The sequence below is a fragment of the Protopterus annectens genome, chromosome 9.part0, assembly GCF_019279795.1.
Source record: "Protopterus annectens isolate FY-2018-M chromosome 9.part0, PAN1.0, whole genome shotgun sequence".
Classification (NCBI taxonomy): domain Eukaryota; kingdom Metazoa; phylum Chordata; order Ceratodontiformes; family Protopteridae; genus Protopterus; species Protopterus annectens.
Genome location: NC_056743.1, coordinates 1122902722 through 1122920959, shown reverse-complemented (window position 1 = coordinate 1122920959; position 18238 = coordinate 1122902722). Strand labels below are relative to the sequence as shown.

The window sequence follows — 18238 nt, the reverse complement described above, 5'->3', positions numbered from 1 at the left end:
ACCCATTATTTTAACCATCAATATACAACATCATCCATTGCTCCACTGTTTAATCAACAATGAACAGAAAGCTGCAGTGCTTTACATGGGGTTGCACTGTATGCATGTCTTGATGTATTTATTTATTCTTTAAATAAATCCCAAGAGATCCAGTCCTTCACTGTCCCTTGCTGTGCATTCACTAATGTGGACTCCCACTTTGGACAACTGACACAAGATACGATTTATAAATTAATCATGAAAGATGAACATGATTGCAAATCAAAATACCCAAGACCAGGAAAAGGGAACTTTACGATGTCTTACTGATAAAATCAAATTAATAATAAAAGTAAGCTTTAGGATTAACTACTGCAAATTTCAAACTTGTAGTGTATACTGTGCCTTAGCATTAGTAATAAGCAAAATGACAGGCACAGTGCCCTTTTTTTAATTCGATAGACATAAAGTGTTATCACTTGCTAGGTTCAGCACTTAAGCTGAGTAAAATATGCTAGCAGTGCTGAACATACTAAAACTTTCAAAATAAAATTATTTTCTTTGAAGACCAATAGCCCCCCTGGAGCTTTGGGCACTCTTCAATTGCCTGAATTGCTCCCATCATAATCACCACTGCAGACACACTCACATACAAACACACAGACACACACACACACTCGCACCATACCTCTCAACCTCTTTGAGAAAGAAATCTAGACAAAGCCATAAAAAAGTGAGACAAAAACCCAAAAATAGGGACATTGTTAAAATATTTCTCTTGCAAACTTCAAAAGTTGATAGAATAATAGGTTTTGCATTAACATGACTTTTCTGAAGGGCATGAAGTCTGATATTCAAATGTCTGTCATCATTTTCTAACTTCAGTCTTTAATAATTTGCCACTAATTTGCCAGAAAAACTCAATTTTATGAAAAACAGACCAAAAAATGAGTCAAAAATCTGGACATTCTGCTAAAATCTGTACAATTAAGAGGTATGATTCACACTCAAATACTTTTTCTTTAGAAGATGGATTGTTACATTTCAGATCATCCTGTGGGCTAAACCAAGTTAGAGAATTGTCAGCAGGGAGGCAAAGGCAAAAACATAAGCTCGTGTGTATCAGCTTTGAAGACAGGTAAATATAACACATGCTTACATGTCTTCTTACTGCATTGGCTCAGCCGGATGGATTCCCCAGTCCAGAAATTCTATTGCCAGACAAATCAGAGCCGAGTAGGAGGTTTATGCATTGCAGACACATATAACTTACATACTATTCTGAGAAACAAATATTTGTCAGAACAGTTTGAATAGGTTTGGAAAATGGGACAGAATGGCAGCCATTTCGGAAAATAAAAGTAAGACATTTTCAAAACTGAAACAAGATGGATGGTACTGTCCTTAAAAAAAAAATCTAAAAATTGGAGAGGGTTGCAACCAAATTTGGATATTTAATTTTGCACACTGAAATTGGCTACTGAGTCATAATTTTATTAATTTGATTCATCCTGTGTACAAAAAGACTTGATCAGCTTACAAATATAATGACATTTACAGAAAGGGTAAGCCTTGTGCTATTTGTGAGGACTCAGCTGAAAAACAGTTACACATAAACGTTTTCTTTGTGGATACAGGTTTTTGACCCTGTTGCCATAGCCCCACCCCAAATGCATACACACTTTGTATAATTCCAGATACCCTTGCCTGTAAAGTAGTTTGTCAGCCAGTTCTGAAATGTATTTGGTGAACCGAGTCTGGCAATTGCAAATTGGCTAAAGTAAACCTTTACTGTTGTTTTTCTACAATGTACCATGCTTTCCTTCCACCAACCTGTCTTTGCAAGGATTCTGCCCTCCTAATTGGCCATAGCCTGCTACCAGTAAGGGTGATAGCAGAGTTTCAGTCTGTGGCAGACTGTCATCAGCTCACTTTTCTGCACATGTCCCTCTCATCCTGACAGGCACAATGCATTGTCCTTGTCTGTAAAGCACTGTGAGGGTTGATGCTTCCTTAAACCTGCGTAGTTTGGTTGGAATGCATGGCTGGCCTCATACCTCCTTGGTCCCTCTGCATGTAGCTACACTTCTAGGTCTCTCAAAGATAATGATTGTGACATATGACCAAGACAACTCCCTCCCTCTGCAATGGCTGCACTGATGTCAGCCTCTAACTAAACTTCTACCTCTCCGACTCCTCCAGAATGAAAAACTGCTATTCAACCTTAGCTTGGCTTGTAGACAGTCATGGCTTCATCTGCTTGTACCAGATAGTTGGCTACTTTTATTTAAAATTTTCCCATGTACTAGCACATGAATACATTGTCGGCAAAAAATTAAAGCATTGAGCTAGGGCTCAGAATGATGCAATACCTTTTTACAATTCATTGTCATTTGGGGAGTATTTAACATCGCTGTTTAATCACTGCTGGTTACTGTATTAAAATCTGTCTTCATCAGTACATTACTTAATACTTGCAAATTATTGTATCACAACATCTCTGCCCAAAGCATAAATAATTATCACAATACAAGGCAGGGAAAACAATAAAGGCTTAAATCAATTGCCTTGGTAAACTCAAGTTTGCACTGTTTCTGTATTACAAGATATACTGCTGTCATTTTACAGATAATCGGTAGTTCATAGGTTCATAGGTAGGTACTAGGCTATTGGCCCTAGGGCCTATATAAGCCTAGCCAAAGGTACCCTGGCTTTCGCCACCCAAGAAGATTATTTTCCTGTGCCACTGTCGAGTAGAGCCACAGAAGTGATCCCCGGGGTGAATTTCCTATCTCCCATTAATCATCAAGATTTTTCTTGAACAGTGCTAATGAGGAGCTTTGTTTGATATAAATAGGTAGTTTGTTCCAGAGTATGGGATGTCTCTGGGACAGGAATCTATCCCTCCAGCATGTTCTGTTTATTGTGGTGATGAGGTTTAGGTCCCTAGAGCATTTAGCTTGTAGGGATTGGGATTTCTTTAAGTGGAGCATCTCTAAAAGCTCTGGGTTTGACATAGCTTTGTGTGTTAGGCAGAGATCACCTCTGAGTAGGCGATATGCAACGGAGTAAAGCTGCAGTTTTTTGAGATGGTCTGCATAGGGCATCTCTTTGAGGCCGGTAATCCTCTTTGTGAGGTATTTCTGTAGCCTTTCCAGTTGTTGTAGATGTCTTGTGAGGTACATACCAAAAGGGGCATTGTACTCTATAATGGGTCTAATGAGTGACGAGTAGAGGCGAACAATGACCACTATTTTCCTGGATGAGAAACATTTTGTGATGAGGTGTGCCACATAGAAGGATTTCCTGACTACTGTGGCAATGTGATTATCAAATGAGAGACTATTGTCCACCTGTGTCCCAAGGTCTCTTATCACACTTTCGGTGTTAAGTAGACTACTACCTATGTGGTAGTTCATGGGTACTGAGTTTTTACCAAAAGGAATGACAATGCACTTTTTGGCATTGAGCTTGAGGCCATGGCTTTGACACCAGGCATCTGTCTCAGCAAGACCCTTTTGTAGGATGTCCACATCTTTTGGAGTTTTGATTATGGCTCCTAGTTTGCAGTCATTTTTTCTCAAAGCAAGCAGTGCTGAATGAAATTCATGCAAATCTGTTGAATACTTTGAGTATTTGACTTCTGTAGTAGCAGCCTCCAATTGGATGGAGCTTCAGCCACAGCACCCCTTCTGCACATTGAGGAAGAGAAAGGGATATTTACCACATGCAGTAGTTTGTTTCTTGCACTAATGCATTTTTAGCACAATTTTCCATTATGAAGCTGTCCTCGCACATATTTTGATGGGATTTCTTTAATACCTTCTACATCTACACCATATATAACTATTAATATGCAGTGTTGATAATTTACCTCTGTAGACAGTTACCTCCAGAGTTCTTCAACCAATCAAAATTGCCTTGGGTAAATTGTATATATCACAGAACCCTAACCATCATGTACTACTACTTACTTGTGGTCAGAAAATGTTTTACTTGACTTTATAAAAAGGCATGTGTTTGTGGTGATTTTATATTTAGTCATGAAGAAGGTGATATTCTTATGTATTAAACCACACTACAGTGCACCAGAAATTAATGGTGCACTCCTAAAGTCTCAACTCTCTAACTTCACAAACAAATCTTCCATTGAGGTTACAATATACAGTACCTATTACAATGTATACATTATATATATTTTTGGTTTACCTGACCAGCATCTCTGTAGCATCACTGCTAATGGTAGTGAAAACTTCTGATGAAATTGTGTTTTATATACTTGCCTGAGAAAAGAGTAACATAAAATATGGTCACTAACAGATAACTCTTCCCTGAAGAATTGGTAGTAGCCACCAGAGTCCATAGTAATGGGTGCATGTGAGGCAAAGATTCATTTTAATTCGCTATTAAAAGTGTTTTCATAAACTTTGAACATTTTTAGAAAAGTGAACTGTGTGACTGTGAACAAGTCACTTAATCAGACAGTGCTCTACCCTGGTTAAGACATTGCATTAACTAACTGGACAGTAATTCCATCACATGAAATTTTTTTATACTGATATTTTCTTAACTAGCTAAAGACCTAACTAACTAACTAAATGAACGATTTCCACCATATGAAGTAGTTTCACAAATTTTTTTTTCCTTTTTTCTTGCAGTTTTTATCCTCGTTCATTTGAAAAGATGTTCGTTCATGCTCTGGAGGATCAAAGTATGTTGCGTTACAGCATCAGCTTCCCATTAATCTGCTCCCACTTTATAAAAAGCATCCATGAGCTATGTCCAGAAGAGGTCAGTACTGTGCTGGGTTTTCAGTTGTAGACTGGAGATTTGCAGTTTGTTCTTTTAAAAGAATGACATATGCACAACAGAAATGCAACATTATTTCAGCAGTGAATTTCACCCTTGAACTAAATACCAGTTATATTAACTAAATCTGCATTGCATTTCTCTTTTTTTAATTTCTATATTTATTTTACCTGGTATTCTTGGATGACTGCTCACAGATTCTTTAGTGTCTACTATTTTAATGAGCAAATGTAGTTAACCTAGTCCATGTGAACTTCAGCTGGGAATTTAAGTTTCACTGATTTACACGGCAAGGTGAAGTGATGTGTATTTTATCTGCTAAGACAGATGCAAGTTGCTCAGAAATAAATATTTGAAAAAAAAAAGCTATTAGCTTGCTTTGAACACACACACACACACACACACACACACACACACACACACACACACACACACACACACACACACACACACACACACACACACACACACTCACACACACACACACACACACACACACACACACACACACACACACACACACACACACGCACACACGCATTTTCTGCCAGATGTGGAATAGCCTGAGGTTTATCGCCAATAAGTGATATCCAAATTCAGGTCAGAAATATTTGAGGTACATTGGATACCTTCTCTTTCTAGTTTACTGGCCAATGAATAATACATAATTGCTGGGATGCCTTTAGAGGCCTATTAGCTTTTTCAGGCTTTTTCTTTTAAACCTGACTGCCTGTGACCAAATTTATGGGTGACTAAAACTATTACTAGCCTCCATTTCAGGGGAGCAAGCCTTTGTTGTTGTTGTTGTTAATAATAATGTTCAAACCTCTTGAATTTAAAAAAAAAAAAAATCACAGTGGATATCATTTTGAAAGCCCATTACTTCATACAACCATCTGTAAGTTCCTTGTACCTTGGAGAAAGACTAATTTCCTCCCATTTAATGAGTACCATTTTGGGTATGTTTCCACACATATTGTTGTTCATACAGCATTTACAGTGAGTTTTTACTTTAGGAGAGTCTGTCCTATAGTACCAAACTAAGCACCCGAATTCTACTCAAATTAACAAAAAAAAAACAGGTAAAATTTGGACTCATGTTTTTTGGATGTTGCAGAGCAGAGAAGGATGACCTCCCCCTTTTGCTAAATCATGGTTTACACTGAGTTTTCTCACAAGTGCAGCATTCACAAGTTTACACCTTACAGTGGGTTATACTTATTATTTTAACACCGTTAATGCCTCCACATATATTACAAAGCGAGTAAAATAATTCTGTAAAAATTTTTACACAAACTCTCCAGAGTAATATTAGGCCGTAATGTCTTAAAGCGGACTAACACATTGATTTTAGGGTAATGCATAAGTAACACTGAAAAGAACAATGGATTACTCAAATAACTAAGATGTTATTTAGTCTCCTTGGAGAATAGCCATGAAGAACCTATTTATTTATCTTCATAGGTTCATAGGTTGGTACTAGGCTATCAGCCCTAGGGCCTATACAAGCCTAGCCATAACAATTCCCTGGCTATTTCTTCCCACACTATTTACTTCCCTGGACCCCTGTCTAGCAGGGCGACTGATGTGATCCCCGGGATGAATTTCCTTTCTCCCATCCAATCGTCAAGGTTCTTTTTGAAGAGGACCAAAGAGGCACTCTGCTTGACATGTATGGGCAATCTATTCCAGAGTCTGGGGAGTCTCTGGGTCAGGAACCTATCCCTCCAGCATGTTTTGTTTATTGTGATGACAAGGTTTAGCTCCCTGGAGCGTGTGGCTCTGAGGGATTGGGATTTCTTTAAGTGTAGCATGTCCAACAGCTCTGGGTTTGACATGGCCTTGTATGTTAAGCAAAGATCACCTCTGAGTAGACGATATGCGACAGAGTATAGCTGGAGTTTTTTAAGGCGGTCAGCGTAGGGCATCTGCTTTAGGTCTGTGATTCTTTTAGTGAGGTATTTCTGTGGCCTTTCCAGTTGTTGCAGATGTCTTGAGAGGTACATACCAAACGGGGCATTGTATTCTATAATGGGTCTAATGAGGGATGAGTACAGTGGGACAATGACCTCCTTTTTCTGGATGAAAAGCCCTTAGTGATGAGGTGTGCCACATAGAAGGATTTCCTGACTGTTGTGGTAATGTGGTTATCGAAGGTGAGACCACTGTCCACCTGTGTCCCTAAGTCTCTTATCACACTTTCGGTGTTTAGTGTACTGCCACCTATATGGTAATTCATGGATACATGTTTTTTTCCAAAGGGATAACTATACATTTCTTGGCATTGAGCTTGAGCCCATGGCTCTGGCACCAAGCATCTGTTTCTGTAAGGCCGTTTTGTAGAGTATCCACATCATTTGGGGATTCAATAATGGTTCCCAGTTTGCAGTCATCTGCAAACTTTGTTATCCAGAGTCCCTTAGTGTTGGCCTGTACTTCAGAGAAGTAGATGCCAAACAAGAGCGGTCCCAGGACTGAACCGTGAGGTACTCCACTTGTCACTTGTCTGGAGCTGGATTTGGAGTCGGCTACTTTTACAGTGTGGGTTCTATCAGTAAGCCAGTTAGCAACCCATTGGGTGACGTAGGGATTAATGCCCAGCTTAGTAAGTTTATCTATGATTCCAGAGTGGGGGATGGTGTCAAAGGCCTTGGCAAGGTCTAGATAGGCTGTGTGGACCACCTTACCGTTGTCCATGGCTCTGGAGACTGATTCGAAGAAGTCAGTCAAGTTCAGGAGACAAGATCGGCCCTTCACAAACCCAAACTGGGTGGGGTCCAGTGTTTGAAGGTTGCCAATATCTTTGTTTATAAGTTCCATGATAATACGCTCCATGGCCTTGCAGATAAGGCTTGTCAGACTGATGGGACAGTAGTTTCCAGGATCCAAGGTGGATCCCCCCTTGTGGAGTGGGATAACTGTAGCTGTGCGCCACTCAGTGGGCACGAAACCTGAGGTGAGGCTATGATTAAACATGACACTTAGGTGAGGTGCCAATTCATATTGTAGTTCATGTAGTACACAGCCCTGGATGTCATCTGGTCCCATGGATGCTGTATTCTTAGCTTTGGAGAGTGCATTTTTTACCTGTGTGGCCGTTATTACCGGAATTTGGCAATCTTCCGGTATTGAGATGGGCCATTTAGGGGGTGAGAGGGGGTGAAGTTGGCACTGAATCGATCTGCCAGGATACTGGCAATATCCTTGGGATCAGTATATTTAATGCCATTCTGTTTTAGCTCAGAGCAGATCTGAGCATTGCCATTTAGATTCTTGACATAGTTATAGAATGCCTTGTGGTTGTCTTTGGAATCTTTGGCAATTTTATTTTCGTAACTAGCTTTGGAGGATTTTGTGAGGGATCTCAGTTTCTTACTGAGGCTGGTAAAGAAGTTTTTTGCATCCTGGGATTTTCCTCTTTTCTGCAACAGTTTCATCCTTTTGTTGTAAAGTTTGTTTATGGCAGGGGACCACCAGATTGGCTTCTTTTTTTTGGATGAGAGCATCTTGGTTCTATTTGGGATAGCACGATTTATGCATGAGTGGATGTGCTCGTACAGTGCCTTAGTGTAGGATTCAGCAGTTGAACTTTCAGCTCCCATCTGCATGGGTGTCATGAAATTTGTCACTTCTGACTTGAGTAGCATGAAGTTGGCTTTGGAGAAGTTTTTTATGGAGGTTTCCTTACTGGGGGGTGGGAAGTGGATGTTAAGGGTGATTAGCTTATGGTCAGACGTGACTAACGAGGGGGTGACCATAGGTGTGGAGCATCGATTTCCCATGTTGGTAATGACCAGGTCTAGGATATTGGAGCCCCTGGTGGGACTATGGATTAGTTGGTCCAGGGCATTGGAATTTATGAATTCCAAGAACCGTTGGGCAAAGGTGTTGGTACATGAGTAGCTTTCCCAGTTAATGGCAGGGTAGTTAAAATCACCCAGTATTAGGGTGTTTAGTTCTATCTTAATATTTTCCAGAATGTTTAGAAAGGTGTAGTGAGAATCTTGGGGTATGGTGGGGGATCTGTAGCAAACTACAATTTGGATTGCAGTCTTTCCTAGTGTTAGTTTTACCTGGAGAATTTCAGACGCATTGTGTTGGGCAACTAGCCTGGTGGTGTGAATATCCTTGGTGAATATTGACACTCCTCCACCTTTAGTGTTTTGGTCCTGCTTTGGTGGCCGAAAAGTGTGGTAAGAGTTGTACCCTGGTATTGCAGGGGTGCTCTCTGGATCCTTGAACCAGGTCTCAGTTACTGCACAGATATCAATGTTCTCCATTTTTAGGAGTGCCTCGAGAGAGTGCATTTTGAGGTTTAGACTTCTAGCATTGAGTAGCATTACCTTCAGATTTTGCATGCTTGTACCTGTTATGGTGGTGGTTTTGTCCTTTGAACTTTGCCTAAAAAAGGCACTATAGGGGTGGCAAGAGCCTTAGCCAGTAACCTGAATCCCAGGGGCGACAGGTGCAGACCATCTCTGGCAAAGCATCGTGGTCTGTCAATCATGTCGTCCCAGGCAGACAGATACTGGATCCCCTTTGAATGACACCAGAAGCTTAGCCAATTGTTGAAGTCAATCATTTTGTCCTTATATTGTGGTATCATTCTGGGCGAAGGCAGGATGCTACTCAGGGCTAGGGTCATACCTGCCTGGGCCACATGATCCGAGAGCTCTTCCATGACTCTTTTCATGTAGTCCAGGGAGGTACGTCTAAAGTCATTCACTCCAACATGGACAATGACTGAGTCATATTTGTACTTGTTGTGGAGTGACTTGAGTGCATGCATTATGTGGTGGATCCTGGCACCGACAGGCAGCTGACTGTAATTTTCTCCTTGTTCAACCTGGTGAGAGGGACATCAGTGTGCCGGACTATAGAGTCACCTATGACTAAAGTGTTAGGTACATTGTCTTGCCTTAGGGGCTGTTGCTGGGTGGCACACAGGTGTTGTGAACTATGTGACACTTTGGTTGTGATTGGTGTTTGTTTGCGTTTCAGATTCAGAGGTCCTTGTTGCTTGGGCAGGTTACAGTTAAGGGCCTCTGCATATGTGGATTTAGTGTTGCTATATGTGGGTGTTGGATGTGTGGGTTTAGAAGGGCTATGTGTTGCTTGAGGTGTAGTGTGGGTGTTAACCTTCTCCTCTTGACTGTCTAGCACAATCTTGGGTGGAGAGAGCTTTGCTTCCATTTTGGCTATGTAAGTGCATCTCTCACAGGTTGTAGTGTTGGGTGGTAGGAGGAGAGGGTTGTCTGTGTACATGAGGCAATTGCTGCATTGCCCCAGTATGCCCAGATTCACCAGGTGGACAGGAGAAATCACCGGAAGCTGACCCTTGGACATGCCTGGTTTGGTGCTTTTTTTTTTTTTTGTAAAGTACAGGAGCTGTTTTCCCTTACCTTAGCAAGGTACTTTGCAATTATAGGCTGTTTAGTGCCTAGTATTAATTTCTCCTTATTAACAAGGAGAGTTGAGTGCTTGTATCAGTTTAAGGCTTCCTAGTGCTTTCCAGCAGGTATGAGAGAAAGTGCTAGTCAAAGGGATGCTTAAAGGTAAGATGAAAAAAAATGCACACTGCAGTGTGCACTAGAGAAGTTAGACATGAAAGTAGGTAACTTAAGTTTTGCCTGTTTAAAAAGTTAAGGTTTAGTGTAGAGTTACTATTTTTAAAACAGCAAGATGGGTTGAAAGGGGTGGTCAGTTTTGTATTCCGGTACTATGGAATACAGTAGGATGGTCAATAAATTTAAATAGTTGAAGGGGAGGGGTTTTTGATTTAGTGATTACTCACACAAACCAGTGAAAGTAGAGAGGAAATGAGATATATGGTCAGATTAACATAAGAGGCAGGCAACTAGAAAGACAGTGGTATTTAACAAGACAAGTGTGACTGGGTGGGAGGGCGGAAAAAAAAATTCTGCCTGACTCAGAAGAGAGAGAGAGCTGTGGTCTCTTTTGAAGTTTTAATATGCTGTTAAAGCAGAATGCAAGTAAAACACAAGGTAAAGAAAACAAACTACAGTATTTAAAATATACAAAATACAAAAAATAAAAGCAAACTAACCTTTCCTTCACAGCAAAGTGTAGCAGAGTCTGGATGAGCCTTTCACATGAAAACCTGAAATCTGCTGTTACCTGGCAGCTCTAGAATTGATAATTGTCTTTATTTAAAAAAATATTTATTTTCAAGGGCTCTAAGTGATCCAAGTTTTTCTGAATGTTTTTTTTTATTACTTTAACTGTGTCTAGCAAAAATAGCTAAACAATCATGTTAGTTTAAAATATTTGCAAGAGTACCTCAACCATTCTCTTAATTACTGGATTATATCCTAATATATCTTGGAATGATGTGGTTGGACAGCTGTATCATTAAACTTTCTGTAGCTCTCTTGTATTTTCAGAGTAATTCATAAAATGTTTCAGGCAGTCTAAAATGTTCTAAATAAACTTCTTCATTTAAATTATTTATTGTGTTATCTATCCACCTATCATGTCACCCACATCAGATTTATCCTCCTCATCCATTATCTGGGCTTGAAAAGGATCATTTACCTTCTAACAAGTAAAGACAGCATTTTCTGGAAATGGAGGATATGTTGGGGTGAGTGTCTGTCATGTCATCTGATGTTGCTGCTGTGTTAGTATAGCTTTAAGTCCCTGCAGTGAGGTTCGCTTTACCTTGGTATCTATTTAGTTGAAGGAGTTCAAAGACTGCTAAGTCATTTAGAGGACAGAAGGCAAAGCAGAGATCACTCCTCAGGAGTCTGTATGAAAATCAGCAGCGGGACAAGACTTTTAGTCTATTACATTATTTAATGGCACTGACAACCGAGTCCTGGTCGTTGATGAAAAGTTGTGATTTTCTAAGCTGGTTTAAGTGCTTAACAAAGTACATGCAGAAAGGTGCATTATATTCAATGATAGGCCTGATAAGGGATGAGTAAAGGGGACTATAATGTCTTTGGACCATGAGGAGATACCACTAAGGATAAGTAGAAGGATTGCCTAACCAGGAGAGAGAGAGAGAGAGAGTGAGAGAGACAGAGAGAGATGTGGTGCTCAAAGGTGTGTCTGTTATCAGCATAAGTACCCAAGTTCCTTATGACTTTGTCAAATTTAAGTGGAATCTTATCTATATGGTAACCAGCAGTAATGTTAGATTTAGCAAAGGGAACTATGCTGCATTTCTTGGTGTTGAGGGGAGACTATGATTAATACACCAAGTATTTTTTGGTCGCATCCATGCCGGAGAATTTGAGTAGCAGAACGGGATTTGATAACTGACACCAGTTTGCAATCACCAGCACGCTTGATTTGATATAGTCCTTTGATATCAGCTTTCATAACAGAGAAGTATATACCAAAGAGAAGGCAGCCCAGAACAGAACTGTTCAGGATACCACTGGAGACATTTTTTCTGTCTAGAGCAATACCCCAGCCTTAACAAAATGGTTTCTGTCAGACAACCAAACACTTATGCAGCCAACTGTATCAGGGTTAATGTTGAATTGGGAGACTTTGCCAATAAACCCAGCATGGTGGATAATATCAGAGGCCTTGACAAGGTCCAGGTAAGCAATTTCAAGTGTATGCCCCTTATCCATGCCCACAGTAACTCTTTTAAAGAGCTCAACCAGGCTGAAAAGTTATGACCTGCCTTTTCCAAAACTGAAAAGGTGTGTATCCTGGGATACATGGCCACTTATATCATTGTTTATTAGTTCAGTAATAAATTCTATAGCCCTGAAAATAATACTGTTGACCCAATAGAAAAGTTTGCCGATGTGGTGGTTTCACCATATGCATTTAGCTTTGAACTTGCCATGTCCTTATACTAGATTGGTACAGATAACTTACTAGATTGGTACAGATAACATACTAAATCTATCCAAAAGGGAGTAAAACACAATCAGTTTGACAGGAGCCTCATTTATAGGGATTGCTAGAGAGCTACCCCATTCATAATTATTAATAAGATCAGTAAATGGTAAATAGTTGTTTTTGAAATAATCTTTGACTGAATAGGAAATATTGGGACCACAAAATAATAATGAAAGTGATTTTTGGTTTACAAAAAAAAAATGAAATTCCATTTTCATGAGACATGTGTTGGGATGTCCATCAGGTAAACTTTGCCTATAAAGGCACTATAAGGGTAGCAAAAGTTTTAGTCAGCATGTGAACACCAAAGATGAAAGATGCCGGCCATCTTGGCAAAGCAGGTGTGTCTATGTACCATTCTGTCTCATGCAGAACCATCCAACATCCTTCTGCAGTAATACCAATTTGTTAGCAAACTGTTTATGCCACTTATCTTATCCTCGAATATAGGTATCACACTTGGTGATGGTAAAATGCTGTTCAATGCCAAGGCCTTGCCTCTTCAGAAGCATGAAATTGAACTCAAAAGTGTATCTCTATGTATTGCTTCCAAGCTGGATCACCTAAAATAAGTCACCCCCACATGGACAGCTATGATGGTGTAACTGTAGGATGGTGCAGGGCCTAAGGACCCTAATGGCATAATTATTTCTTGCACTAGAGATTCAGTTGTCAACCTGTCCTTTGCTAGCCTGATATGTGCTATGTCTGTATGCCTGACAATGGTGTCACCATTGATTAAGATGTTTTCTCAGATGTGCTGCAGGCTTGTGTTACCTTAAAAGTATAGGCTTATACAGGTTGTGATGCCCCAACACTGGCTCAGTAATCAAAGAGTCTCAATCCTCACCACTGGCAACAGTAGGGGATGTACACACTGGGAGGATGACAAGTACACACACAGTAAAGTGCAATTCCCCTTTAGAGCACACAGAGAACACAGTCTAGGGCTGTTTTTCCCTCTTTTCCAGATCCCCAATAAGACTCCCCACTGGTACAGCTATAGAGAAGAGATCTCAACTGAGTGGCCAAGCGAAGACCTCCAGCACCCTTCCTGTCCAACCAGTGCTTCATGTCCCTGCCCAAGTAGCTGACACAGACAATCTTTGAGATTTGATTTATATACAAAAACACACACCTGGCAAAGTCTGGCAGAGGTTTACTAACTATGTCCCCTTTTGCCACCAGCCAACTCTTATCAGCTACTTTAAGGCCCTTGGAAAAGGGTGTCCCATCCTACTGTGTAATGTTACTATTAATCCAAATGATAGTTTGACCAAGAGCAAGGCTATTAGGAGTGGCCCACAGTGTTACTAAATGCATATGCAAGTACTTTCAGGGTTTGAATATGACTCACAGATATCAGCCACAATAATAGGTTTAAATATATTTTAATAAATAATAAAAGAACAAGAAAATATTTAGTAAATCATCACAATAATATCAGAGTTCAAAATCACAGGAAATATTTAAAACAACATTGCAGGACAGTCTCAAATAAATAAACAAAAACATCTAAGCTATACTTCACCATATACCTAACTGTATCTAAGAGAAATTACTGTACTCTAGTTAACTTACTTACAGAACAACAAGCAGGTAGAAGTGGTGAGTGGATGTTCTTGTCATGTCAGAGGCAAAATACAAACATGCCCTCTTTATCACGTTGAGAGAGCTCTTAAATTAATATCAAATATTACTGCTGGATTAGCGTGGATGACATCACTTTTTGCCACCTAACTTTAGTTCCCAAGCTAAACCCCCATTGTCAGAAACTACCAGCATTTAGCATCTCCCTGTGAAAAATACATAAATAAAGGCTTTTCCTCAGATGTTTGCAGATCCTGGAAGTCCTAAAACAATAAAACACTTCTACATCTCAAGCGCACTAATTATCTCTCTTTCAAGACAACACTGAGAGTCCCCTAGTATAGACATCCTGTCTCCTGTTGACTGAAACTGAAAGATAACATCTCTTTTGGTTATGGCCCAGCAATAAAGTACTTCAGTCTCAACTATTCTTACATTTTGCAAGTTAAGCTTCTATGTTCCAGTAAAGTACACTGTGGATACATCTTTTAAGCTCATTACTTTACACACACTTCTGTGCCAGCAGTTTGATACAGATATAACATACAGTTGTAATACATTTGTAACACAAATGTATGAATCATGTTGATATTCACAAATGACATATAATTATTTACAAATAATAGATACCTGGGCTGGTAGCATCTCCTTCTGTCACACTACTATATAAATCATATTAATATTCACAAATGACATAGAATTATTTACAAAATCCCAGATTGCTGGGCTGGCGGTATTTTCTTTCATGACACAGGTGACCTGTAACAGCTACTATATGCTACATGGCTGATATAAGCTATTAGGATATCTAGGCTTAGGAGACATAAACAAGGTTTCTCTAGGCTGTTAGTATGCTGAGCCCTTCCCAAGTGTCTGTGTCACAGAATCTAACACCATCTTTCTGAATTATTCCTTTCCTGTGACCAAATGCTTGGACATCATGAAAGGCAACACTAGGACAGGGCTATAGAGCAGGGATTCTTTGAGCTCAGCCAATAACTTTTTTTTAAATGCAAAGACTGAAAACCTTGACTTAATGTGATTCCTTTAGTGAATACCAGACAAACTCTGGGTGTGTTTCTTCATGCTGATAGCATTTAATTAGTATTACGTCAGTATTAGTGTCAGCTAAGCTATACTATTATCTTCTTTTGGAAATGTTGTTAGTCATAAACTGCTAGCAGATAGCATAATGCAGATGAAGCACAGAGACCTGCCAAGTATATGCCCGTGATTATCATTCAGCAATGAAAAACATAAGACAGAAGAGTGAAAAATACTGATGTGTGAATCTTGTGTGTCTAGCTCTACTGCGTACCATTGTTAATATGTGCTTTTCTCGTTCATTGTATGGCTTTGAGTATGGAAAAAATGTTCTTACATGTTTTTTTCTTTACTTGATGACCTTTCATGGAGAAGCCAGGCCAATGTAATTGTCCACGACAGATATGAAGTGGGATCACTGGTTTAAAAGCTTCTCCACACTAAACTAAAGACCTGAGAAGATGATTACAGAATAGCATACTTAATCTCAGGATTTAACTTTGCTGAAAATGAAATAACCGACAATTATGAAACTTATTATAAACATAGTCCAATTTAAGCTTTCACTATAGATTACCCTCCCATTTCAATTTTCATTTCTATAAATAGCTGTATATATTTGTGTAGACTAGCCTCTACTACTAGTGCATCACCATGGATCACCCCATAATGTAGAGGTAGAGCAATCATTAACAAAATGGGCAGACTGGTTCTATATTCCATGGCATCCATCTTTAGCAATGTCTCTGCCATATCCCAGCAAATGACATGCATAGTAGATGTGTATGACATTTTGAATGTGTGCCTCGCCTGCTTCCCATGTCTGTTACACTACATTTCAGTTTGCTGCATTTGATAACCCTGAATACTTTGAATTAGCCTCACTTGCCTAGCAATTCTGTAAAAATGCTGGGTAATTTTCAAGATTCTAAACTTTACTAGAACCAGTTACCCATACAGAATCAACCTTATTGGTACAATTACACTTGTAAAATGTATGTATTTGCTGGTGATCTAGTTTTAGTTGTTGAAAATTAATTCTAATATAGAAATACCTTTTTGTCATATTTTGTACGACTGATATAGCTGATAAAGTAATAAGAGTTTCAAATCACAGAAAAAAACTTGTAATCTTTGGGTGTATTACTTGAACAAAGAAGCTTAATGTTTTAAAATGTATAAGTCTGAGCACACAATTCATGCAATTCAAAATAAGGGCCTTGCAAACAGTAATTCTCACATACTGCAGTACATAGATTTCTTGTTTTTGACACAAAGCTGTTAAGACTATTCCAAATGAGAGACAAAAAACAGAATATTACATTGAATAGAATGCTCCATAGCCAAATTAAAAATGTTTAATTTTCTATATTGAATACATACGTATTGTCTAGGCCTAAAATGAAGAGACAGCTACAAAACAGAACTTTCCCGATGCCCTGTGAGCACATTCTAAATGTAATAATAAGGAAGTAAGATTTATTATTGGGAAAATCTAAATTAAATCTCTTGTGTCACTATTGTCTACCACATTTAAACATCTATTTAAGCAACATTTCATTAACACATTTTCTGCATACAGTAAAAACCCAACGTTTGTAATTTTCCTGTTATATGATTTTGACTGTACCAGGTCTATAACGCTCATACGTGTAATGCTGTTTTGTCTTGCTGTATGTATTTCTGTATCTGTGTGCATATTTGTATAATTCCAAAACTAATAAAAGAAACTCCAGAGGCACACCACGACAAACGGAGGCGACCTGATGAAAACCCCTTTAATCCACAAAGATAACAATACAATGGCCAGTAAGCGTTTTCACGTTTCTCTGAACGCTTCTTCAGACTTAAAAAGTACTCCTTCTATTGTACATCAATATATAGGCAGGTTAAACCAGCTTGCACCAATCAAAATCTTTACTATTACATAATTAATTAATGCAGTAGTTGATAATCAATTTAACCACCTCTGCCTAAAAACACTTACAATGTTAATAAATGCAGTGTGTCATCATATAACAATACATATAAAAATGTGTACATGCAATAAAAATACATACAAAAATAAACTAGTAAGATATATATAAAAAATATATAACCCATAACACATAAAATATAGACATTTCTATGAACTTCCTTTATCATTTAATCTAAAAGTATATTCATTCTAACTAATTAACATTCATGGTATCAGTAAAACTTTGCTATCATAAATATCTACTAAAAACATTATTTCATAAAAACATTGTGTTTGTGTATAAAAACTTGTATTCATGATTATAGGTTCATAGGTTCATAGGTTGGTACTGAGCTATCTGCCAGAAGGCATATATTAGCCCAGCCACGTTGTGCGGTATTGACCGCCCCTTTAGTAGTTCCCTAGACCCTTGTACTAGCAGGAAGGGGCTTTGTCTTATGTAGATCGGGACCCTGTTCCATAGTAAGGGAAGTCTCCGAAGGGAATCTATCCTTCCAGCATGTTCTATTCATTGTTGTGTTGAGGTTTATATCCCTAGAGCGTGTAGCTCGAGTAGATTTGGTTTTGCTAAGATGGAGCATGTTCAACAATTCTGAGTTGGACATGGCTCTGTACGTTAGACAGAGATCGCCTCTGAAAAAGCGGTATGCAACAGAGAACAGTCTTAGCTTTTTCAATCGTGCTGCATAGGACAACTGTTTGAGGCCAGTAATTCTCTTGGTTAGGTACCTCTGTGGTCTCTCCAGCTGCTGGAGATGTCTAGCCAGGTACATTCCAATTGGTGCATTGTACTCAATAATGGGTCTGATGAGGGAAGTGTAGAGGGGCACCATTACATCCTTAGATCTTGATGCGAACCCTTTCATGATCAGATGGGTCACATAGAAGGATTTTCTAACCACTTTGGCAAAATGGTTATCAAAGGAAAGCTGGCTTATCTACTTATGTCCCTAG

The 18238-nt window shown here is 39.1% G+C and overlaps 1 protein-coding gene across 2 annotated transcripts in view; it reads left to right on the top strand.

The window, feature by feature from the left end:
- The window catches only part of NCKAP1L (NCK associated protein 1 like), a 1498172-nt gene that overhangs the window by 831311 nt on the left and 648623 nt on the right, over window positions 1-18238 (top strand). For both annotated transcript variants that reach the window (XM_044083976.1, XM_044083975.1), the window contains one exon: window positions 4638-4770. In XM_044083976.1, coding sequence (XP_043939911.1) covers window positions 4638-4770 — 133 coding nt within the window. The remainder of the gene's footprint in view (window positions 1-4637; window positions 4771-18238) is intronic.